This window comes from Choloepus didactylus, chromosome 15 (genome assembly GCF_015220235.1).
Source record: "Choloepus didactylus isolate mChoDid1 chromosome 15, mChoDid1.pri, whole genome shotgun sequence".
Taxonomy (NCBI): Eukaryota; Metazoa; Chordata; class Mammalia; order Pilosa; family Megalonychidae; genus Choloepus; species Choloepus didactylus.
This window is the reverse complement of record NC_051321.1, coordinates 38,957,922-38,984,549: the sequence shown is the minus strand read 5'-3', so window position 1 is coordinate 38,984,549 and position 26,628 is coordinate 38,957,922. Positions and strand designations below refer to the sequence as shown.

General features: G+C 40.4%; 1 protein-coding gene across 1 annotated transcript; it reads left to right on the top strand.

Annotated features, from left to right (window-relative positions):
• Nucleotides 1-414: 414 nt before the first annotated feature.
• LOC119510635 (cytochrome P450 2C18-like) lies at nt 415-22,777 on the top strand. Its single transcript, XM_037805048.1, has 9 exons — nt 415-611; nt 1,801-1,963; nt 2,133-2,282; nt 4,553-4,713; nt 6,369-6,545; nt 7,882-8,023; nt 17,849-18,036; nt 20,088-20,229; nt 22,111-22,777. Exons 1-9 carry the CDS (start codon nt 444-446, stop codon nt 22,290-22,292), a joined length of 1,473 nt encoding a protein of 490 aa, XP_037660976.1. The 5' UTR covers nt 415-443; the 3' UTR covers nt 22,293-22,777.
• Nucleotides 22,778-26,628: the final 3,851 nt, after the last annotated feature.

Genomic DNA, 26,628 nt, shown 5'->3' with positions numbered 1-26,628 from the left:
GAAAGACAAAAAAGGATTATAGTGTTTGAAAAAGCATAACAGAAGAAACATTTTTAAATGCAAGGCCTAAATTGCAAGGATTACCCTCAAATCATAAGTTCCCAATTGCTTATTAGTCTAAGAAATGAGAATGTTTGGCAATTTTTTTAATCAAATCATTTACTTCATGAGCTGCCAGGGGTGTCATTGTTTTTTAATTTAAATTTAAATCGGTCCCACCCAAGGCCAATAAAATAATAATCTCCAGGTTGCAGCCTTGGAACAAAAGGAAAACAAGACTAAAGAACACTGTTTTTCAATCTTTATCAGTGGGCAAAGACCAATCAGACAGAATCCAAGTGGATCTACCTGACTGGTCACTTTCTAAGGTCAAACAGTGCCGAGTGATATAAAGGCTTTGGACGGCACGTTCATAGTTGCCTTAGTAGGAAGAAAAGGTTCTGATGGATCCGGTCGTCGCTCTGGTTCTCTGTCTCTCCTGTTTGCTTCTCCTTTCCCTCTGGAAACAGACCTATGGGAACGGGAAGCTCCCGCCTGGCCCCACTCCTCTCCCAATTATTGGAAATATCTTACAGTTAAATGTTAAGGACATCAGCAAATCTTTCAGCAAGGTAAGTATCCTCTAGGCTCCTCCACTGCCTTGCAAATGGTAAGTCAACTCCTGAGAATAAATAAAATACATCTTTGGAGTCAATGTATTAAAATAGACCATTGTGAGGTGAAAGATTCCCTGCAGATTTTATTGTTTTTGTTGCTTTTTTTGTTTGTTTTTCTGTCATGCTCAGAAATAACGCAATGAAGTAAAGCATTTTGCAAGAAAAGAAACATTTAGGCCGTCATAGAGTAGAGTCAAAAGAACAAAGTGGCCAAGCAGCAAAAGGAGGGCATGCGGCTGCCCTTCACTGTTTCAGTTCTTGGCTGTGATTTCCAGGCTGAAGGTCAAGGTTAATAGAAATGTTTTTGTGGTTGCAGATTTCATTCAAGCAGCCGTCTATTGTATAAACCGTGTGTTTTGTTCAGATGAGCCATAAAAACTAACCTTCTCTGAAGGAGCAAACTGGATCTGATGTCAAGGAAATAGCTATGTGGGCTCAGGACAGCATCAGTGAATGAAAGAAAGTTCTCAGTCAGGGCCCACTGGGTGGGGACAGAAACCTTTTGGGCTCTGCGAGAAGCTGCTGCCTGTGGCCTCTGGAGCCTGCAGGGTGGAAGGAGATGCTGCCTGTCCCGGCACAGCCCCTGTGGCACCCGCTCTCTTTCTGTGTTAGCAACACCAGCAAAACTCACATGGGCTGGGCTTGGAGTCATCTCGGGTGGTTTTTAAAAATACAGATTTCTAGGCCTCATCACACAGCTACTGAATAGAATCCCCATGGGAAGAGGTTCCAGGTGATCCTAATGCCACAAGTTGGGAATTGATCCAAACTGGGAATTGTGAAGTGATAAACTCACCAGGCATCTGAGGTCAATCAAGCACAAAACAAAATGTGTCTTCTATTTATTATATGGGGGATCATGGATGCAAAATTTAAATTCTCTAAGCCTTAATTTATTTATCTGTAAAATGAGCTAAATAAACCTAGCTCACAATATTGATGATACCATTGCCTGGCACATCAGAGATCCTCCAGAAATAACAAAAATGCTTATATATAAACATTCAGAATATTTAAAACTGCGTGTGGCAGGATAAAAACATCAACAATATTCTTATAACATCAGTCTGCACAATATATGCACAAGATAGAGACCAAACAGTCCCTTCTTTGCTAATATCTGCATCTCCTTCCCATTTCCCAGCTCTCTGAAACCTACGGCCCTGTGTTCACTCTCTATTTGGGCTGGAAGCCCACTGTGGTGCTGCATGGGTATGAAGCAGTGAAGGAAGCTCTGATTGATCATGGAGAGGAGTTTTCTGGAAGGGGCAGTTTCCCAATATTTGAAAGAGCTTCTAAAGGACTAGGTAGGTGGATGTGTGCCTGTGTTGGGCAGCGGTGATGGGGGTGGGGAGTAGGGCATTGAAAACAGAGACTTGAATTGCTCCTCAGGACAGCCTGGTCCATAGCAGGGCTTCCCAGAACCTCTTCCTTGACCAGCATCTCCTTCCTAGTGCCTGTGTCCCCTCTTTGTAGGAGTCGTGTTCAGCAACGGAATGACATGGAGGGAGACCCGACGCTTCTCCCTCATGACCCTGAGGAACTTTGGGATGGGGAAGAGGAGCATTGAGGACCGTGTCCAGGAGGAAGCCCGCTGCCTTGTGGAGGAGCTGAGGAAAACCAACGGTGGGTGATTTTTACTCATTACTGACCGTCATAGACCGCCCTCTTAGGCATCCTTGAGTGACAACCATGGAGACATTTCAGGAGCAGCAGGGTCTCTCCTGAGAGTAGCAGCATCAGCCCTCAGGTGGAGGAGGCTGAGTTTGTTCTAGAGCCCCACGGGAGCTTCTTTGTCTCCATGCTTCTTGTGTATGTGTGTGTGCATGTGTGTGTAGGTGTATATGCATGACTGAGTGTACCACATGTGTATACAAAGCTCATTTAATCCTTTTCTGTCCTGAGCTCTGTTTGTTTACTTGCAAATCAGAACAACAGGAAGATAGAGGGCTTTCAGTCTCATTTTCTCCAACATTTAAAGAGCAGTCTTTCCCCCATAGCTTCATTGTGGGTTTCCTGTTCCAGAACATTTCACCAGGGAACACTTTTCCAGGACACCATGGGAATGACCTTCTCATTTCCCAGCAGAGCATGAAACAAGTGACTTGTGCTTCTCCTTAGTTGGACTACAGGTATATGGGCAGCCTCACTGGCATGTCCAAGGGTTTCTTCAAGGCCTGAGCCTGCAGCTCTGCCCAGTCATGATGCTTGTCTGTGGAGTTCCTAGTGGACCTCTCACCATCGTGAATTCCCTCTAAACTCAGGACGATTTTTAAACTATCAACATGAATTATTTAACATTAATCATTACTCACACAACCAATTTTTGTATTTTAAGAAATATATACTAAAGCATAATTCCATAAAATACACAAAAACCAGGATATAAATACCAGACTTGAAAAATATTTACTTAACTAGATTTTCACTATTATTAATAACACCTGCCCTGTCTTGCCTATCAGTTGCCTCTGTTCTTCTCTGCCTATCTTTTCCCTCCTCTTTATTGGATTTTGTGTTAGAAACTTCATGGTAATTATCTACCCCCACTGCCAGCTCTTCTAACCTAGGAAGTCCTTGCCTCAATACCTCAATACTCTGACTTTTGCCTTGGATTCTAAATCACCCTCTTTGGAAGGAAGTGAAAGACTGAAAATCAGATTTTAGCCATGAATCACAAACACACGCAGAAAGAAATCCCAGAGGCTTCCCAAATTACCCTTCACTTCCCTTGCTAGAAGAAACATTTTCAGAAAGCTTATTGCCCTGGAGTGTGTCCAGTTGCACTTGCAAAGGGTCCTGGCATCGAAGTGGAAAATCACAAAAGGGTTCCTACTATTCAGTCTCTTGTCTTTTCTTCACAACACTTGATTCAAGTTGACCTTAATTATTTTTATAGTTGTGAATTTGTGGGCTTTTTGCATCTAAAGCTTATTGATCACTGATAACAATTGTTTCATTTGCAAATCATCACCAAAAAAAGAAAATTTTCCTCTGCTTAAATTTTTTCCATTTCCAAAATGATGGAATTGACCTAAATGGTGGGCAAGTTTTAAAATTTAGTATGGCATACTGTGTTCTATTGATGGCTAATACAGAGCAAAGTCCAGAAATCAACAGAGAGGTAAGCTTTGCACCAATAAGTTAAATTTGAGGTTTTGATAGGTGATAATGGGTACAACTAGTTCAGGATTATCTTTTTTTCTATACTGTTCTTCAAGTTTGAAAGAAAAAAACTTGATTTGCTTTTATTTTCAGCAAACAACATGTTTTCTCATAAGTTGTATTCATTTTTGTAATTTTTCTTCTTATACATATGGATTGCTTTTACTTTTTCACATTTATCACTTTAAATAGTGAATTTACCCATAATCACACTCTCTTCAGATCTCCCCTCAGTCGTTTGACATACGGTTCCATCAACTACTTATGTTTTCAAAGATGTGAGGTTCCTAACTATTGTCATCCTTCCTATATCAGTGCTTAATTGTCTACAGGCTTTGGAGACAGAGTTGATTCTGCACTGATAATTTAAATTATTAGATGACTTGAAAAATGGCCTCTTTACATTTTTTTCTTTCTTCCTCCAAAATATCAGGCAGGTTGGGTTAGAAAGGTAACATAATGCAGTGGAGGTAAGGGGATATTTGGAAAACCGTGATGAAACCAGTTAAAAGGGAATGGTCAGCTCAGGTTGAGGGGTAAAGTGAGGCATTGATTCTATGCATGCTGAATTTTTGACTGATAAGAGAATTTCTAGATGGATATGGCTTTAGTGCTTTTAAAATTACCTTTTAATTTTAGTGACTCTAAAATTATCTTTTCCTGTATCTCAAAGACAAAGAGTTTTATATGTACATTTTAATGGTGTTTTAAAAATGTTTTCAATTCTTTAGGGTCTCCCTGTGATCCCACTTTTATCCTGGGCTGTGCTCCCTGCAATGTGATCTGCTCTGTAGTTTTCCACACTCATTTTGATTACACGGATCAGGATTTTCTTACCTTGATGGCCCAACTCAATGAAAACACCAGGATTCTGAGCACCCCATGGGTCCAGGTGAGACCAAGATCCCTTTTCCTGAGAAACCATTTATTCTCTTTTCTCTGACAAGTTCTAAACTCTGTATGGATCAAAATGTGAAATGAGTGTTTGAACACCCCAGTCCTGGCCTGAGCTTGGCATCATAGAGTAAACATCGGGGAAAGATAGGCAAGCTCTTTATACAATGCAAGAAACCAAATGCCCAGAATATTGAGTTCAAATTCAAGACCATTGGTTCCCTGTTCAGTGGTTTTTTCCATAAAACCCCAAAGTCCATTTTTCATAAAGTACTTGGTGACTTCCCAAAAGCATGCCCATAGTGCTCAATGGAGACCCAAGACCTTTGCTGATAGGCTTCCATCACCCACAAATCTCATCCTCTCAACAAGTCTTGGAGACCTCAACATCACATTACTTGGCAGAAATGCCTAATTTAGGATATCAAGGAGGGAGTATATTTGGGATCACAGTGCTGCCAGGAAACACTGAGTGTGGTGTAGGGGTGTTTGCTGCTTCAGCTGGGACCCTACCAGAAAAGGCCACTGGGTTAGATGACAATATGATTGGGTTTTATGGTGTCTGAGCTGGGCTGAGCTGGTCTATCCTGGACTCTGCCTAAATGATAGTTCTGTGATCTTAGAGTAGTCACTTACCTGCTCTGGTGCACAGCCACCAAATCTATAAAATGCAAAGCTGGGTTTTATGGTACCGTCAAGTCCCTCCATATTTTACAACATCAATTCTATTTCTGAGGCTGCTCGATAGAAAGAAACAGCAGGTACTAGCTTTGTGCTCCATATCAGGCTGTCCAAGTTCCCTTACCCTCTGTCCTCATCTACAAAATGTGAATCATAGTAATCCATGCCATCCTTTACTCCAAACTTGTAGGAAAGAATGGTTGTAAAAATGAGAAAATTGCTATAAACATGCTTTTATTTTATAAATGTGATGCATGTGTGTGCCTGTTTGAATGTCTTGTGTTCCCCACATGCCATTATCTTTGATGTAGTCTTGTGGGGCAGACGTTTTGGTGCTGATTAGATTTGCTTGGAGTGTACTCCACCCAGCTGTGGGTGATGACTCTGATGAGATATTCCCATGGAGGCATGGCCTCACCCATTCAGGGTGGGCCTTAATCAGTGGAGCCATATAAATGAGCTGACTCAAAGAGAAGGATCTCAGTGCAGCTGTGAGAGACATTTTGAAGAGGAGCAAGCTTGCTAGAGAGGAACATCCTGGGAGAAAGCCATTTTGAAACCAGAACTTTGGGGCAGATGCCAGCCACGTGCCTTCCCAGCTAACACAGGTTTTCTGGATGCCATTGGCCATCCTCCAGTGAAGGTACCCGATTACTGATGTGTTACCTTGGACACTTTATGGCCTTAAGACTGTAACTGTGTAGCCAAATAAACCCCCTTTTTATAAAAGCCAATCTATCTCTGGTGTTTTGCATTCTGCAGCATTAGCAAATTAGAACAATGTGTATAGGAAATGATTATCATCTTTGATCCTCTGGTCAGAATGTTCTCCCTCAAATCTATCAGCACACAGACTTCAAGATAGAGATACTTTTTTAATCATCATTTTAGCTCCAGTTTCTAACAAGAGTTGGGCATTATGATATGTCTTCAATAAATATTTTTTAAATAAATGATTTTTTTCTCTTTTAGTTCTGCCATGCTTTCCCTGTTCTCATAGATTATCTCCCCGGGAGTCACAACAAAATACTTAAAAACATAGAATTTGTAAAAAAATTTACTTTGAAAAAAATTAAAGAACACCAAGAATCCCTGGACATTAACAATCCTCGGGACTATATTGATTGTTTCCTCATCAAAATGGAACAGGTAAAGTGTCAAAGAAAATTTAATTGTTTGCTTGTATATGTTGTGGACCCTTGATTGATTCTGTACATACCAGGGATGTTTAAAAGAACAGACAAATAATGCTAATGTCCCTACTGTGTGCATGGAAGATTTTACAATTGAATTGTTAAATGAGTAGAATACATGGATCCTGTTCTCAAAGCACTAATAAGCTACTTGAGGAGAAGCAGAACGCTCACTTCAGATGAAATGGAAATAATTGCAAGGTTAGAAAATACAAAATAGTAAGCATTAAAATGAAGAAGGAAAAGATCATGGCACACAGCGTCTGGGAAAGTGAGAAGGAAAGGCTTAACCAGAGTTGTCTTTGTCAAGTGCGTTTCACTCTCCCGACTTCAATTTATGGGAACTTTAGTCAGTGAGTCCCTTGGACTTGGCATCTGCATTAACCCCATTCTCTCCTTCATTTACATGGATAGTTATTGCCTAAACTCTCTGTATTCATATTTGTTGTGTCTCTTCCATTTTGTTACTCCCACCCATTCATGCATGTTTCCTAGAGCAAGTTGCCTAGTGCCTCGCATGTGGAATACAGAAGCATTGGCTCCCCCTTGGATTTGTGAATTCAGTCTCTGTCTATAGTCCATTCTAGGTTGCACCACTATAATATCTTTTGCACAACTTTAGTTTCATAATGAGTCTGCAGTCAATACTGAGTCCCCATAAATTCTTTAGCTGAGGAAAATTGCCAACCATTGATTCAGGCTTAAAAACATCTTATGTGGTATGACCCTAATTTACCCTTTTCTATCGATTGTTAGTCTATGAATAAGAGAAAACACAATTAAGAATAGCTTAAGAAATAGTGGGTTTATATTTATCCCCACCAAGAGTCACTTGGGTCCATCCAAAGACAACACAGTAGCCTTGAAGCATCATGAAATCAGGTACCTTCCATTTTGCTTTACAGTATTTCCTATTTAGACCTTATCTTCATGCTCATATCCTCACATCCCAAGATTGTATCTGCCCCTCTTCCATGTTCCCATCTCTCTTTGGATTAAGAAGTAAAGAGAAAAGTGGCACCAGCAGGGTTCTGCTTATGTCTCATTGGCATGAACTACATTGTATGGCCAACACAACTCTAAATTAGGCTGGGAAATGGAAAGGAGTAAGAGATAAAGATTGGACCAACTAACATACAGTCTCCAATATACCTTGAAATATTTTCTCAAACACTGCAGTCTCCATTTTTCTGTTTCCTTAACTTTAAAATAATCTGTGTGATTTTGGAATCATTGTAATTAAATATGCAGGCAAACAAATTCATCTAATGATTCTATCAAATCATCCCTAGGAAAAACACAATCCACAGTCTGAATTTACCATGGAAAACTTGACCACCACTGTATTTGATCTATTTGCTGCTGGGACAGAGACTACGAGCACCACCCTGAGATATGGACTCCTGCTCCTGCTGAAGTACCCAGAGGTTGCAGGTAGGACCACAGATGGTGGGCAGGGTGATTTTTGGCATAGAAGTTGGCAAAGCACTGTAGTGTACTCAATGTTGACTGTGTTAGAGAAGATCCATTATCACAGCCATCAGCTGTAATTTGTCCAAATTTGATAAAAGAATTAAAATGGGACATGTTTTAGATAAAGGAGTGAGGAACGGAGGTGGCAGGATGAGAAGCTCTGAAGCCCTTGTGCACTGTCTGGAGCCCAATGGAGATGATTTCCTGCAGACACGTTTGCAATGGCTTCAGATTGCATAATGTTGTTATTAGTGAAAATGCCACTTGAATGGTAGGTATGTGCTTGTAGAAACCTCTTCTCATTCTGAAAATACAGTGTTCAGTGCAGGGTTAGGGAAAATGGATTTCTTCCATATTGGAGCCCTAAGCTTTAATTTCTGGAAATTCTGGAGCATCAATTTCTTGAAATTCTAGAAATTTAGGGAAGCAGCCTAGGAAAACGTACACAGTCTGGCAAGTACTCTAAAAATAAGGCTCATAGGGAAGGTCCTGCTGTTTAGGAAGAAGATGTACCTAAGAGTATTTTGTTATTCCAAAAGTCTGTTTCCAAAAAACATACTTCTTGCAATGATAAGAAGCTCTTTTATCAATACTTTTTATCTTTTATAAATACTTTAATATTAGAAATTAACCTTTAAAGAGATTCCAATTATGCATAGCAGATAAGCAACAAACATTGCCTTTTTCTGTGTCAGAAAAAGAAATAACTATAAATTAATTATAAATGAGAATTAATGCCTTTAAAGTTGGAGAAGAGGAGAACAGGAAACAACTGATAAATGTTCAATAAATTTCTGTAACACAGAGAACAGTTGGAGACCTGATACCTAACTCAGCAGAGAGGATGAAATGTAACCTAAACGTCAGATGAGGAAGATTTATCAATAAGGGAAAAAGTCATTTCTGCCCTTGCAATCCCCATCAGTCTGGTATTTAGAAGTACAAAATGTTAAAGAATGTACTAAGAGAAAATGAGGCCAAAAAGAAGAGGGTCTCCCCACACAAGTTTGCTCCAAAACTCCTTTCAGCATGTAATTCCTCCCCCCAACCCACAAACACATATAAAGATAGAGGCTTATTCTAGAGAAAGTATACTAAGAGGCCCTGCACTCAGGCACATGGGCAAAGACAGCGATGGAATGGAAAAGAAGGGTTAGGAAAGAGTCCACCTCTTGAATTCTGAGATCCTTAGCTGCGTCCCTCATCCTCAGTTCTGGAATCCAGCAGCCAGAAATTGATTGCAGAGCATGAACAGCTCCAGAGGAAAGACCTCCATTCTCTGACATCCAGAAAAGAAATTCTTGCCAAGTGTCCAGAAAGAGAATGAAACACAAGCATCCCCCCAAGACACACGGTCATGGAATTTCAGAACATCAGGTTTAAGAGAAAATTATTAAAAATTTCAGAGAAGAGGGGAGGGGCAAGATGCAGCATAGTGAAGTGTGAGATTTAGTTATTCCCATGGAGCAACTAATAAACAATAGGAACAACTAGTAAATAATCTGGAACAACAGCTGGGATACAACCATGACTGTCCACCCATAGAACACCAGCCTGGAACAGGTGGAATGACTCAGATCACAGCATAAAACTGTAAGTAGAAACTGCTGAACTGCATCTGGAGCCCACTACCCCCATGGCAGGCTGAGCTGCAAGACCTCATTGTTGGAAAAAGCAGTATTCCCGGAGCAAGTGAATATAGCTCAGCCTAGCTCCAACTGGGTTTTAATTAACAGATGTGGACTGCAGAATACAAGCTACAAACATAAACAAACCCCTAATAAGCAGCAAAGTAACCTGATATCACATCCAGTTGGGAGGAGGTGGAGCTGACTGAAAAAAAATTTTTTGATTAAAAAAAAATACAGAGGCTTTTGAGACAGCTGACCTTAGAAAGCCAGGAAACTCCAGTGTCCCAGAAAAGGGAGCCCAGAAGACCAGGAGTTATCTCTGGCTGTTAGGCAAAACTGGGGAGAATTGGACTGGCTCTGAAAAGGGGCTTTCTTTCCCTTTTTTCTCTCTCTCAACCTGAGTGACTCAGCAGAGAGAGCCTCAGTCCTTTTCAGTTCACAGAGCTCTGACCCACACACGGGAGGAGTTAACAGAGTCAGCAAGACAAAGGAGTAATTCAAGTGCAGAACTTAACTCCCTAGGGGGTGTATCATCCCTAAGAGGAAGGAGGTGAGGCTCAGCTCTAGTGCTTACCCTCCCTTCAGAACTCAGACCACAGGGCCTGGGGTAAAACAGTCAAAACAGAAACAAGTCAAGCTGAGAATTAAAGGGACCACATGAATTAAAGAGATGCACCAGTGGGGATCAACAGGCTGACAGGCACCACCTGCTGGGCAAGTTAGGAAAAACACCACAGCTAGAGGCCTCACAGGAAACTCTGTGAATCTTCTAAGACACACCCTCAGGGAAACCTGATACTGAATATATCCCCCTTCTGAGACCTGAGCCCATTCTGCTCTGGGAAAACCTGATTGGGGTAACCAAAGAAACCAGATGCCTAGACAAAGAAAACTACAGATTCCATTAGCAAAAATGAAGATATGGCACAGTCAAAGGAACAAACTTACACCTCAATTGAGATACAGTTGAGATAGTTTCACTTTAATGAAACAATCAATTAAAGATTTTCAAACAAATATGGTAAATCAATTAAAAAACTAAGTCAACAAGTTTAGGGAAGATATGGAAAAAGAGATGAAGGATATAAACACTGGGTGACTATAAGGAAGAACTAGAAAGTTTGAAAAAACTATTGGCAGAATCTATGGAAAAGAAAGGCACAACACAAGGGATGAAAAACAGAATGGAAATGTACAACAGCAGATTTCAAGAGGAAGAAGAAAACACTCAGGAACTGGAGAACAAGACACCTGAAATCCTATACACAAAAGAACAGATAGGGAAAACAATGGGAAAATATGAGCAATATCTCAGGGAATTGAATGACAATGTGAAGTGCATGAATGTATATGTCATGGGTGTTCCAGAAAGAGAAGAGAAGGGAAAAGGGTCAAAAGCAATAATACAGGAAATGATCAATGAAAATTTCCCATCTCTTATGAAAGACATAAAATTATGGATCCAAGAATCACAGCATACCCCAAACACAATAGATCTGATTATCAGATTATCAAATATCATAGACAAAGAGAGAATCCTTAAAGCAGCAAGAGGAAAGCGATCCTTCACATACAAGGGATGCCTGATAAAACTATGTCTGGATTTCTCTGTAGAAACCATGGAGGCAAGAAGGAAGTGGTGTGATATATTTAAGACACTGAAAGAGAAAAACTGCCAGCCAAGAATCCTGTATCTGGCAAAACTGTCCTTTAAGCATCAGGGACAGTTTAAAATATCCTCTGACAAATAGACAATGAGAGAGTTTGTGAACAAGATATCTGCTCTACAGAAAATACTAAAGGGAGCACTACAGACAAATAGGAAAAGACAAGAGTAAGAGGTTTAGAGCACAATTTTGGGTGATGGTAGCACAACAATGTAAGTACACTAAACAAAGCTGACTGTGAGTATGGTTGAAAGACAAAGGTTAGGGGCATGTGGGACACCAGAAGGAAAGAGGTAAAATTAAGACTGGGACTATATAACTTAGTGAAACATAGAGTGTTCAACAATTGTGATAAAATGCACAAATATGACTTTACATGAGGAAGAACAAATGAATGTCAACCTTGCAAGTGTTAAAAATGGGGTGGTATTGGGGAAAAATACAATCAATGCAAACTAGAGACTATAGTTGCTGAAAACATTGTATTATGCTTTCTTTGATGTGGCAGGGGCGATGTATGAAAGCTGGATGCCTGTTAAAGGGGGATATAAGGGAGGGTGTGGGACTCTTGGCATTGGCGATGTTGTCTGACTCTTATTATACTTTAATTCTATATTTCCTTTTGTTGGTTTTTCAGCTGTCATCTTTTTTTTCTCACGTCTTCCTTTTCTTTTGTCTGTCCACCTTCTTTGACTCTTCCTCTTTCTTTGTGGAAAAAATGGAAATGTCCTTATATAGGTAGTGGTGATGGTGGTGAATGCATGAACACATGATTATGCAGGGAACCACTGACTGTTTACTTAGGATGGAAGGTATGGTGTGTGAACAAACCATCTTAGAAAAAATGGGTTGATGAAGAAACCTTGAAGGCATTATATTGAGTGAAATATGTTAGACGCAAAAGGGAAAATATTGTATGGTCTCACTGATATGAACTAATTATAATATATAAACTCATAGAGATGAAATATAGATTACCAGGATATAGAATAACGCTAAAGAATGGGGGATTATTTCTTATTATGAGAAGAATGTTTAACTAGGTTGAACTTTAGTGTTTGGAAATGGACAGGGGTGATGGTAGCACGTAATTGTGAGGATAACTAACAGTGCTGAATGGTGTGTGAATGTGTTAGAAAGGGGAAGCTGAGAATCACATATGTCACCAGAAGGAAAGTTGGAGGTTAAAAGATGGGAATGAATAAAAGAGTGAATCTTGTGGTGGACAATGCCCATGATTAACTGTACAAATATTAGAAATCTCTTTCATGAACTAGAACAAATATCTGATACTATACCTAGAAGTAAATAATAGAGGGGTATATAGGGAAAAAGTACACCTATTGCAAACTAGGTACTATAGTTAGTAGTATTTTAACATTCCTTCATCAACAGTAACAAATGCACTATACCAATACTATGAGTCAGTTACGGAGGCGGGGGGAGGATCAGGGTTATGGGAGGATTTGAGTTTTCTTTTTTATTTTTATTTCTTTCCTGGAGTAATGAAAATATTCTAAAATTGAAAAAAAATTAGTTGTTGTGATGAACAGACAGCTATATAATGGTACCATGGACAACTGATTGTACACTTTGGATGACTGTATGCTCTGTGAAAATTCTCAATAAAATTGAATTTTAAATAAAAAGAGGGAAAAAATTTTCAGAGAAGGAAATCAGTTCTTATCTATTGGCTTCCTATTATAGAAGATGAAGAGTTGGCTGTCTTCCCACATGGCACATATGCCCTTCTCTCATTTCCTAATCTCCCAATATGATATTTGTATCATATGTAAAGGATGAGGAATCAAAACAGCATCAGGATTCTCATGAGCAATTGTCATCTTGTGTATTTATAGGAAAGGGAGAGTTTCAAACCTGTAATTTTGCAAAAATTGTACCCTTTCTTTTCATTTTCTCATAAACATACTGGAGGATTTGCTCCATTCAAAGGTCTGAAACCAAATCAGAGGAAGCCATGGGCTCCAGGAGTTAGGAGAACCTGGGTAGGAGAATGGAAGTTTCAGGGAGGCCGCTGGGCACCAGGCTTGGGAAAGAACCAGTTAGAATGGATTGTGTGGCAGAGCAGCTGTGAGGGAAGATGAGAAAAGAGATGTGATCAATTATCTGAGACCAGAGCACTTGGGAAAGTATTTCCAGGAATTTGAAACAGCTACAGGATCAGTTAGAAATCATTCTAAATCATCATTTAGAAAGCTAAGAATTAAAATAAAGATATATTTTTAAGGGCAAACATGTACACAAAATGAAACACAATTAAAATTATCTTATCAGAGAACATTTATGTAGTCCTAAATAAGTAAATAATGAATATTGATATAACCAAAAATTGTGATTTAAATCTGTTGGGGAAAATGGGGTGTGTGTGTGTGTGCATGGACATGTTCACGTGTGTGTGTATGTTAGTGGATTTGTGTCTGTGTTTGCATGGGGTAGTGGTAGAGGTGTAAATCACTCATCTTTTTGAACAAAAAGTCATTAGATATTGTCTTAAAATGATTAATTAAGAAAGAGTGGTAGAGACTTCTGGAAGATGGCAGTTAGGAGAGACAGGAAAAAAAATACACCTCCATGAAAAATACTAGATAAAAGCCAGAAAGTCACGCAGAATGCCATTTCCAGCAATGCACCAGCTGGACAAGGTCTGCTAAATGCACAGGGACCATGTACTTGGTTAAACAGGGAGCCTGTGTTCTGAAACAAGTGAGTAAGCCTGCTGAATGTATGGGAGCCACACTGCAGTGTGGGAAAACTGTGAGTTGGCATTTGGAGGCAGACTAGTTCTTTTTTAAAAACCTGCAAGTGGCTGCGAATATGGCAGCAAGAACCGCACAGGGAAGTGTGGCAGGAACAGCATCTCCACAACCTGTGAGTACACCTCAATATCTGGGGGGACAATAGGCTTTTGCGCATCTGCTGCTAACTAGAAGGGTATGGCTTGGAAGAAGGACCCACTCAGAAATCCCAGGGACCATACACCAATGCAAAGGACTTGTGGGTCAGCAGCAGAGACAATCAGTGGTGAGGCTGAACTGAAGGTTTAGAATCTTGAAATAGTCTTAAATCCCCAGGAACACCTGGGAAGTTGATTGTTAAAGCTGCCCTCACTCTGTAACCACTCAGACACACACCCCACATTCAGGGTGGACAGCACGAACTACACATGCAAAACTGGTGCACCAATTGGACCCCAAAAGAATCTGACCCCCACACACCACAAAGACAAAGTTGGGGAGACCTGGACTGAGGGGAATAGGTGGCTTGCAGATGCCACCTGCTGGTTAGTTAGAGAGTGTATACCACCAAGCTGTAGTTCGGACACACTAGAGAGAAGTCTTTGAATCAGCATACATATCCTAAAAGAACCCTATCGAGTTAACCAAATGCCAAGAGGCCAAAAACAACAGGCAATTTTAAAGCATATGAAAAAATCAGATGATATGGATAACCCAAACCCAAACACCCAAATCAAAAGATCAGTAGATATGCAGTTATTGGAGCAATTAATCAAAGAACTAAAGACAAACAATGAGACCATGGCACAGGATATAAAGGACATGAAGAAGAGCATGGCACAGGATATAAAAGACATGAAGAAGAGCCTAGAATACCATAAAGAAGAAATTGCAAAAGTAAATAAAAAAATAGATGATCTTATGGAAATAAAAGAAATTGTCAACCAAATTAAAAAGATTCTGCATACTCATAGTACAAGACTAGAGGAAGTGACAATGAATCAGCTACCTGGAGTACAACAAAACGGAAAAGGAAAGAACAAAATAAAGAATGAGATAAAAAATTGAAAAAATTGAAATGGACCTCTGGGATATGATAGATAATATTAAAAATGTCCAAATATAAGACTCATTGGTGTCCCAGAAGGGGAAGAGAAGGGTAAAGGTCTAGAAAGAGTATTCAAAGAAATTGTTGGGGAAAGTTTCCCAAACCTACACAACACAAATACACAAAGCATAAATGCCCAGTGAACTCCACATAGAATAAATCCAAATAAACCAACTCTGAGTCATATTCTGATCAGACTGTCAAATACTGAAGACAAGGAGCAAGTACTGTAAGCAGCAAGAGAAAAGCAATTCACCACATACAAAGGAAAAAAACATAAGACTAAGTAGTGATTACCCAGCAGCCACCATGGAGGTGAGAAGGCAGTGGCACGACATATTTAAAATTCTAAGAGAAAAATTGCCGACCAAGAATTCTTTACCAGCATAGCTCTCCTTCAAATTTGAGGGGAGCTTAAATTTTTCACAGACAAACAAATGCTGAGAGATTTTGCTAATAAAAGACCTGCTCTACTTCAGACACTAAAGGGAGCCCTACCGACAGAGAAAGAAAGAAAGGAGCGAGAGATATGGAGAAAGGTTCCATAATATTAGATGAAGATACATTTTTTAAGCCATATAGTGACCACTGAATATAAGTTTGGCTTTATTATCATCATAGTCATCATAAGACACAACCCTATATTAAATTATTTTTAATTCCTTATTTCAGAGAGGAATAAACAGACATTGCAGAATGGTGACATTATGAAGGAGAAAACATACTTGGTATCACATCCTATTCCATGCTACCATGTCTTTCACTCTATTTCAAATGGATAACTCAGGTTTATGGTATGGCATTCTTTCTGAAACACTAGAAGTCAGACGATGAAGATACTTGCCTCACTTTTCTGACATACTGATTGTAAATGTGGTCATCTCACTCAACTTGTAAGATGACTCTTAGTTTCCTAACTGATAAAACGGGAATTAGACTAAGAATAATTAAAAACTATTAAATTTAAGTCTGAAAATATACACTTCTATTGAAAATCCAAAGGTATACTCTTATACTTTTTGAGAGCATTGAAAAATGTGTCTTCTCCATTACGTTTTATTGGTTGGTGTAGATTAGATGCCATTGTCTGGAGATAGGCATGGGATATATAGAGCAAAGGTATATAGGGAGGAGTGCTGGTGAAAATGTCTATTTATATATGGAGAGACATCTGTTATTGTAGTTATTGAATCACTAAATTTAAGTAACAAATATTAACTTCTATTTCATACAACGAAACAAAAGAACATTAATTGTCAACCCAAGATTTGCTATTTATTGCATAGTTAATGGAAAATACTGAACCATTTTAGCTTCTGAGTTCAGTCAGTTTGGCAAAAAAAAAAAAGAAAAAAATCTGTTTACTCTCTGATCCCTAAGCTTCTATAGTTTACAGTGAGAATTCCTATAAACAAAACAAAATTATCTCAATGCATTTAGTTCCTTGGTTCAGATAATAATAATTTGAATACCAAGGGTTATGTGTAGGCATGTTTGTAAATATACAAAGGAAGAAGACAGGGAAGTATTGGTCTGTATTCAGATTTATTCTGCAACCTATGCATGGTGAGAATAGTGCAACAGTATCATCATGTGTAAAATTTATAACACGGCACTATTTTGTGATATCAAATAAGATGAGTATAACTATCTGAAAATTAAATACTATTCTGAAACTTTAAAAAAATAGAGGGGCATATAGGGAAAAATATACCTATTGCAAACTAACTACAGTTAGTAGTATTTTAACTTTCTCTCATCAACAGTAACAAATGTACTATACCAATACCGTGAGTCAACAATGCGGGGGGTAGTTGAGGCATGGGAGGATTTGAGATTCCTTTTTTTTTTGTCTGTATTTGTTTTGTGGAGTAATGAAAATGTTCTAAAAATTGAAAAAAAAATTAATTTTGGTGATGGATGTACAGCTGTATGATGGTACCAGGGGCAATTGATTGTACACTTTAGATCTGTGGATAATTGTATGGTATGTGAACAATCTCAATAAATAAAAAACAAATTTTAATAAAAAATGAATAAGTGAAAGCAAAAAAAGAAAAAAAAAAGAAATAGTGGTAGAAAGTGTGATTATTTTGAAATTTGAGCATACATTTCAAAAGAAACCACAAGAATGGTTCAAAGTGGAGGTCTTTTTGGGGTGGGGAGGGTGGAGAAGGTACTATTGTAAATTGCACACACACAGACACCCACAAGCAAACACATATGTCCATATAGATCCAGGAGTAGGATGTATTTTTAAAACACCATGTATTGTTTAAAATAAAATTAATATGTGACTTCTGTTTTTCTGTCTGCAAGGACAGTAATTTCTTGAGTCAATTATATACTATTTATATTTTGAAACATTTCATTATTTCTATGTATTGGTCATCCTGTGTTCTAATATATAGGTATTTACAGATTACCTTAATGTCTAGCTTGTAGGAAAGTTATATGTACATATATTATAGCAATTTTCTCTATGTCTAGGTGTACTCCTGGGCATATAATTTATGTTTATAACAATGTTGGGACACTTTTGTAATACTTCATGTAACCCTGAGTTGCTATGGCACATGTGCATTTTTCTCCTTTGCCATCAGTTCTTATTTGTGTCTTATCAGCTAAACTCCAGGAAGAGATTGACCACGTGGTTGGCAGACACCGGAGCCCCTGCATGCAGGACAGGAGCAGCATGCCCTACACGGATGCCGTGCTGCACGAGATCCAGAGATACATTGACTTCCTGCCCACCAGCCTGCCCCATGCAGTGATCAGTGACGTTAAATTCAGAAACTACGTCATCCCCAAAGTAAGATTTGTTTCCCCTACCCTGCACCTCAGTGCATTTGAACTTCTCATGTTCACAGTATGATTCCAATGCTCTGCCCTCAGGAGAGATGACAACTGTGCAATAATCATACATATAACAGCATGATGGATTTTGTGTTGTTTCCAGTTAGGGATTATAAAGCTTTCCAACAGATTCTGGTATCTGGCAGCCTATGTCTTCCAGATTTTTTCTTATTTAATATTGTTCTGGCTACTCTTAGCTGATTACTTTAATATCAGGGTGTTGATTTCCAAAAATACTGTGCCAGGAATTCTGTTAGAATGGCATTAAATCTAAATATTCTTGACATGCTGAATCTTTCAATTATTGAATATGAAAATGCTCCCAATTTGTTGGTGCTTTCTTCAATTTTCTCAATAATTTTTGTTCTTAGCGCAGTGGCCTGCACATTGCTTTTGGCTTTTTCCTATGTAATTAATATTTTTGATGTTGTTATAAATTACATAATTATTGTAAAAGACCTTTCCATTTTTTTCTGGTATATGAAAATAAAACTGATTGTATTAATTTAATAATATATCTAGTAACCTTGACAAATGCACTTAATATTGCAAATAGGTTGTCTGTATATTCATTTGGAATTTCCATGTCCACAATCCTGCAATCTGGATAAATATTTATTTGGTTTTTTGTTTTCCAATTCTCCTGACTTTCATTTCAATTTGCATTATTGCACTGACTAGGATTTCCAGGATAACTGTTGAATAGGAGTGAGAGTAATAGGCATTCTTGTTTTGTTTGTTTGGGATCTCCAGGAAGAAATGGGGATTTAATATATCACCATTGATATTTTTCTGCAATTTTTCTGCCTCAAAGTTTTCTTTTCAGATTTCTCAAATGGGGGTAATTCTTGCCTCAAAGTAGATGGGACATACTCCCTACAGTGAGTCTATTTTTATTGCCTCTCACCCATTATTTCTTCTGTTTGTGACCACTAAATTCTGTCCTGGAATGCCCTGTAATTTGGGGTTAAATACCAAAGATTATATTAGAAAAATCCGGAGGCTCAGATAATGTTTGTCTTCTTCCAAAAAGGGTTCATCCCTCCTCCACTAGGATGACACAAGGATATAAATCTCTAGGCCTCCTTCAAAACCGGAAGTGAACACAGCTTAAAATTGACTGCAGCTGTCAGCCTACCTCTCCAAGTATCTTCCCTCTCTGGACTCTTGACACCAATATTTGTCTCATCACTTTCTGTTGCCTTCTAACACATGATTTCTGTATTTATTCAGACTTTCTAGTTCATATGCTACAAGCTACTTTATCCCAATTAATGCCAGCACATATTAATATTATAATGGAAATGGAAATAACTAAAAATCCAATTTTGATACTAAAGAAGCGGCTATGCATTTCCTAAGGGTGCAATTTCTATGCCATCTCTGGGAAGAGGAAATTGAAGCCGTTACCAAGAAGCAAAGAATCTTGCCCCAATCAAATGTCAGGAATCCCAGTCCACTTTTTTCTCACCCAGAGGCATAACTAGGAGATGCTTTTCTGTTTTTGATATTTGGTTGAGAATTATTATTAAAATTATTTCTTCTGCTATGACTCACTAAATTGGAAACACAGGAATCAGATAGGGATCACCAATATCATCCATTATTGCCCTTCTAGTTATTTCTGGCTTTTCAAGAACCAGCAGAGATTTCTATTTTAAACCTTAATTCACATATAAGATGTGGTAAACCTGAAGTGATGAAATAGAGCAGGTGCTGCTTAACCCAGCTTGGTTACATGGACAGAGGATTCAGAACATTGGCACTCAAGTGCTCAAGTGCTCAGTACCTCAAATGTATTGGAGGCAACTTTGGCAAGATCATTGCCACTGGCATTAAATGCATCCCTGTTTATTACTCAGTCTGTCTTGCTGGAAATGTCACGGCCCTTCTTTGGACGTGGGTTTCCTCACCTACAGAACAAAAAGATTGGACTAAGTGATTTCCTGTATTTCCTCCAGCACCATGAATTCTTTATGATTCAATTTATCTATCTGTCCTTTCTAGGGCACAAACATAATCACATCGCTGACTTCTGTGATGCACAATAACAAAGAATTTCCCAACCCAGAGAGGTTTGATCCTGGCCACTTTCTGGATAAGAGTGGCAACTTTCAGAAGAGTGACTACTTCATGCCTTTCTCAACAGGTAATAGAAATTCATGTCCATCTCTACTCCAGGGGACAAGAAATCTTATGGGATCAGTTGGAACTTGGGTGCTGCATAGCCTGGGGCTCACAGAACTGCTCTTTCTGCAGAGTCGTGAGCACTTCTGCCAATGCCCAGGCACGCTCCCTCCACAGGGTACATGAGCATTCTTGGGCCAGATCAGTGGGACTTTGGGGAGCTGACCCAGTTATTTCTTCCAAAGGGAGAAAGCTAGAGAATGGGTTGATTGAATTCTGCCTCCAGATACATCACTGGGCTACACAAAAGCTCTTCCTAGAAGGTGACACTCATCCAGACTGTCCTCACCTTGCCCTGAGAAGGACACACATATTCCACAGCTTTGCTGAGTATCTTCTATGTGGTGCCCCTCACCCCTTAGATGAGTTTGGGGACATAAGTACCCAGAAGACCAGAATAGGCACTCAGAATAGGAACAACACAGTTAGAGAAGCAGATGAGTGGAAAGATCAGTACAAATACAACCTCTGCTATGAAAAAGAAGCAAAGGCTATACTGGGTGGCGAGAGGGGAAGTTGCCTGCTTTCAGCTGTCACATGCCCAACAGTGAAGCACAAAATGGAATAAGCAGCACTCTAGTAGAAAAATGACATTTCAGCTATGTCACAAGGGGCAGGGAGCAAGGAAAGAAGAGAGATCATGGCATGATTACAAAAGTCATGGACCTCTGGGAACAGAACAGCATGTTTGCTTTAGATGGAAAATTTCAAAACTACCTGCCACGAAACTGTGGGGTCAAGAAACCCCTGAGAATTGCAGGATACCATCAACGATTGCAGAGCACCTTGCTCTTCCTGCAGACCCTCTATAGGGTAATGGGTCTCCACTCCTGCAGTGTGTGCTAAGTCTCTGGACACGGAACTGCCTTAGGTTTTTCTATGACTTTTGATGCTGGGTTTGTATCTGGCATTGCAGGTGCCAAGATGACAAGGATTGAAACATCCCTTCAAGGAATGCACATTTTAGAGGGGTAGATAGGTAAATAAACAAAGAATAATGATGCAAACTGATCCATGTTTGAATGGAAGCCTGAATAGAATGCTGAGGAAATCCAGTGAGGGCAAAATTTCTACAGGGTTCCTGAGGGGATCACAAGGATTATAAAGAGGAAATGACATTTGACCAGGGTTATGAAGGAAGTACAAGAGAAAGGCATCTGTGTCAAAAGAAACAGCATGGCATATGGCTTGAAACTGCCTAATGTGTTGGAGATTGATGAGGGGTGGGTTTGGCGAGAGCTGAGAGTTGAGGGTGTGGATGAAGACTGGATAGAAAGATCACAGAACATCAGACTGGGAACAAAATGTAAAGGGCCAGGTCAAATAATTTGGACATAACCCATAGGACAGGCGTAGGAGCCATTCAAAATTTTAAAGTGAGGGAGTGACAGGTTTAGACATATGCCTCTGAAGGTTCATGAGGAAAAAAATCTTTAGTTGAATTTGTGCCAGAGGTAGAAAGGGAAACAGATATGTAAGCCCCCTCTTCCCAGTCCTTCCCCCTTTGTCCCACCTGGGCAAGGAATGTGGGTGTGATTCTCAAAAAAGATTGACAGAAACTTAAAATGTCTGAACAGCCACTATAATGTAGGAACACTCAATGAAGTAGTTGGCACAGTGTCAATACTTAATATTTCTACAGTAAGTATTTTTGGAATGATACTAGGTGAACAGCAAGTGTCTCTGTCCCTCTGTCCACCTAGCTATCCAACTGTCCTTCCAGACATACCGTTTTCTACTCACCCATCAAGCTAATCATTCATAATAAAGTTACTGAGTGTCCTGTGGCAGTTCAGAAACATGGCATTCAAGGAGCATCTTCCCCTGTGTTTTCAATTTCCAGGAAAACGAATTTGCGTGGGTGAGGGCCTGGCCCGCATGGAGCTGTTTTTATTCCTCACCACCATTTTACAGAACTTTACCCTGAAGTCTCTGGTTGAACCAAAGGACATCGACACCACCCCAGTTGAGAGGGGGCTTGCCTCTGTGCCGCCTTCATACCAGCTCTGCTTCGTTCCTATCTAAGGAAGGGGCAGCCGTCTCCCAGCTGCGGTGCCGTCTGCAGCTTCCCTCCCCTGGGGCACCGTTCACCTCCCTCCCTCTACTGGGGTTGCCTCCTCTGACCTCCCCCCTCCACATCTCCCCATGCCCTGAAGATCCAGGGAGAATCCAACCTCCATTAAAGACACTTCCCTGCGTTTCTTGCAGGAACTTTACCTGCAGTTCTCCCGCTTACTGATTTTTATATTGACCACCACATACCTTAATAATGTATCTAATATTGAGTTATTAGTATGTTATCATTGTGAAACAGAGCAAAAAAAAAAATGATTAGTGAGTGTTGATTTACAAACATACAATATTCTGTGTGTTCTAAAGAAGAAACGTTAATTTTTGGTGGGTCAGTTCTGAGACCTTCCTTCTTCTGTACATAATAAAGTAAGAAATGAGAAATAAAAAAAAAAAAAAAAAAAAAACAGAGTCCAAGGAGGACATTCTGATTTTCTTAAGGGGAGCACGAAGATGTGACAGATGAGATCTCCACGGAAAGTCTCGTGGATGAGTGCTTCATACAGTGACTGGAGATCTGTGTTTGAACGTGAGAGAAAGTGTATCAAGGAGCAACTCCAATTGTGGGGAAGTATCAAGAGGATCAGCCATGGGCAAGAATGAACATTAAGTGTTGGAGTTTGTGACTCCACGTTGGTGTTCCTAAAACACTAAATGAAGATTTCAACTACTTTAATACTTCCTGTTTGATAGTTGAGGTTCAAATATAGATGGATGTCTCCATATTGCTAATCGTGTGTTCTGGCTATTAGTCTTCTCTCCCCAGTATCAAGAAATATTGACAATATCATCAGGCTTTATTCTGTTTTCTAGTTTTCACCACAGTGTTTTACACTTAACGTAAGTGTGATGGCAAGTTGATGCTTTCGTCCTGAAGTCATTAGCATTGTGTTATCTGCAAAACATGGATGTCCAAACATTATATACATTTCACAGTCATGTTTTTTTTCCTTCTGTCTTGAAGTAAAGACATGAGAAATGGCAACATGCATTACCCTTCTCACAGTTTCTCTCCCAGGGGAAGCCACTTAAGCTTTGGCATGCATTTTTAAGACAACAAATATGTGTACTGGTGTACATATATATCTGTACACATAAGTATAAATTCATAAATGATATGACATATGGGATTGAAATGGTTCTTTACAAATTTAGATGCATACTATACACATTATTCTACAATTTGCTCTTTTTCTAGTAATCAATATATTTTAAAGGAAAATCCCTATTATAACAGAATATGGGCAAATAATTCAAAGGACAGATTAAATAAGAGGAAATGGAAATGACTAACATGTGAAAAGAACTTAAAAATAAAAACTGAAAATTAATTACATTACATACCTTTCAACTGTATTGATTGGCAATGAAAATAATGTTTATAAAATGTGGACAAACAAGCAGTCTTGTGGTTTGTTCTAATGTCACTTTATCTATGCATCCCACCCTAAGTATCTTACTGAAATTTGTAATCTCCCTTCCATCACCTCTTTTTTCCTTATCGCTCAATATTTTATTCTCCTTTCACCATTTTTGGCACTTTGCATGTGTTACATTAATCTTTCTCATAAACTTATGAAGTAGGTGAGTATGTCAATTCCTCTTGCTGCTGTAACAAATTACCACAAACCTAGTGCCTTAAAGCAACACAAGTTATCATCTTACATTTGTCGAGGTCAGAAGTCAAAAATCAGTCTCATTTGGCTGCAATCAAGTCACCAGGGCTGGATCCGTCCAGGGGCTCTAGGGCACGCTCCACGTCCCTGCCTTTCTCAGCCTCTGGAAGCCGCCAGCATCCTTGCCTCGTGACCCCTTCCTCACACAGCTCCAGCCTATTGCTTCTGTTGTCACATAGCCTCCCACTAACTGCAATGCCCCTGCTTCCCTCTTACTAGGGCTCTGGTGTTCACAGGGAACTGACCAGATAATCCAGGGTAAGCTCCTCATCTCAAAATCCTTGATTTAAGCAAGGATTAAATCCTTTTTACCGTGTACATTAACGTATTCCCAGTAGGCTGGCCCATCCATGTCCAGTGCCCTCTTGCTATGCGGGGCTCTGGGAGGTGCAGGAAAAATTCACCTTCTCGGGGAAGAGGGAGGCAGGCATGGGCTATTCCTGCTCACCTCAGCCCCCTCTCACCAGGAGACCTGCCTCAGTCATGGGGCCACCAACTCCACCTCTAGGATGATGGGCCTGTCTCGTTGTCTCCACCTGTTCACAATCGGGCCTTTGGCTTCATATGTTGCTGTCTTCAGTGGCATCTTGGGCTGGCCCTTGGGTGTCTGGGTCTTGTAGTCAGGGGATCAGGAGTGGAAGCAGCTCTGCCCAGCAGCCAAGCTGAGACAGAGTCATGCCTGGGCCCAGGGTTTTAATGTGTGCACATGGGGGGATGGAGAAGAAGAGAACCTTGCTGAAGCCACAGAACTGAGGAGAACAGACTTGGGTCTGAAAGAGTTGTGTAAGGTTGGAATGGTTGGTATTGTTTCTTCAATACCTTGATAGAATTCACAAGGAAAGAACCTGAGTTTGAAGTTCACTCTGGGGGGTCTATTTTGATTACAAATTCAGTGTATTCGATCAGTATAGTGCATTTTAGATTCTCTTTGATCCTGTGTCATTTTGTGACATTTATCATACATTGTGCCTTGAGTCATGTCCGTGGATGGAAAGTGGCACACTCAGAGACCTCACCCATTGCAGCTCCTTTCCTCACAGGGAATCCCCTCAGTATCTGCTGGATCTGCGTGACTCACCAGCCTCTCACATGCTGTTGTCTTTCAAATAACTCGTCGAGATCTAGGAGCTGTTTTTGGTGGGAACATTATACTAATCAATCTTCCTCACCATTCGCAGAAAGTGGGGCTCCCTCACTGTATCATGACAAAATGAAAGGGCCCCTTTTCCTCTCCACCACGTTAACTCCTGCCCTAGAAAGAGTGGCTGGAACAGGTTAGCAACTGATTTCAATGCCCGCGGATTGTAGAGGGCGATTAAGGTAGCATGCATGAAGTCCACCTTCAGCTATGCCGGAGATGTGCAACATGGCCGCCAGGGCTGATACAACAATAGCTTAAGTTACCCTCAGCCTTCTTTACGGAAGTAGTTCACGCCAAAAGTGCTAGTTCGCACCAAAAGTGCTAACCCTACATCTGCCATCCGCCCTAGCAACAGCAGCCACCAATCCTAGACCGCCACGAGCCCTTGCTAGCCACTTCCCCTTCTCCTAGAGTATATATGCTCTGCCTCCTTAATAAAGATTTGCAGCTTGATCAGGATATTTGTCTTGCTGTCGTTCTTTGTGTCTCTTGTCCCATACCATTCCTCCCTCACAGGACTCGGAGCCTCCGTTGATCGTCCCGCGGGCCGGGACAGCGGATCACTTGACACGGCTGCAAATTCCACCGACGGTGAAGGGAAGGCAAGAAACCCAGTGGGCCCTCACCTAGAGCTGAGCTTTCTCACAAAGCCCTTTCACGACCTCCCTGGGAAAGTGGTCCAGGCCAGAGATTTCTCTAGGAAGGGCAGGGTCTCGAATGCAGGTCTCAGGGAAAGGAGGGATCTCCTTTTCTTTGAGTCCCAAGACCAGCTCAGGGGGAAACAGACAAGGAGCCTCGGGTTGAGTGAGAGAGGACCTCACAGGCCCCCGGCCTCCTGCACTGGCCTGGAACACACAGGGCCCAGAGCCCAAACTTATTGAATATTTTTGAATGTGAGTGAGGAGCTAACAATTTAGAAACCCTTGTGAAGGGAAAAGGAGGACTGAGGCAGAAATTCAGAGAGGGAGAAAAAGCCTCAAGTCCTAATTATCTCCACAGGGCACTTCCCTGGGAGGGACAGGAAGACTCGGGCCTTTTTGTGCACCTGGTTTCTGTCGCCCTCTGCTGGTCATTTGGGAATCAACAGCTCATTGAATTTCCATGTTAAGAGCACGGGGCTCTTCTCAAAATGCCAGAAGCAAGTGTCAGGGAAGCAAAGCAAACTTGAGCAGTGGCTGAGCCAGGGAGGCAGCCCAAGCCCCTGCCCTTTCCCACTTGTCTTAGTTTCCAGGCTGCTATGACAAACACCACAGAACAGGCTGGCTTAAAAAACAGGAATTTCTCTCACAGTTTTGGAGGCTGGGAGTCCAAAGTCACATATCAGCAGCCCACACTCTCACCTGGAGTCATCCTGGTGGTGACTTGCCTACAACCCTGGCACTGCTCGGCTTCTATATGCACCTGCTTCTGTCCCATGGTGATCTGTCTCTTTCTGCTTCATTTCCCTGGTCTCCCTTTCCCTGTTGTAAGGATT

Bases quoted from the DNA above. Each gene is read 5' to 3' on its own strand.
- LOC119510635 (XM_037805048.1), top strand. From the start codon at position 444: ATGGATCCGGTCGTCGCTCTGGTTCTCTGTCTCTCCTGTTTGCTTCTC. The intron at 2,283-4,552 runs GTGGGTGATTTT...TCAATTCTTTAG, and splicing joins GGAGCTGAGGAAAACCAACG to GGTCTCCCTGTGATCCCACT. The intron at 4,714-6,368 runs GTGAGACCAAGA...TTTCTCTTTTAG, and splicing joins TGAGCACCCCATGGGTCCAG to TTCTGCCATGCTTTCCCTGT.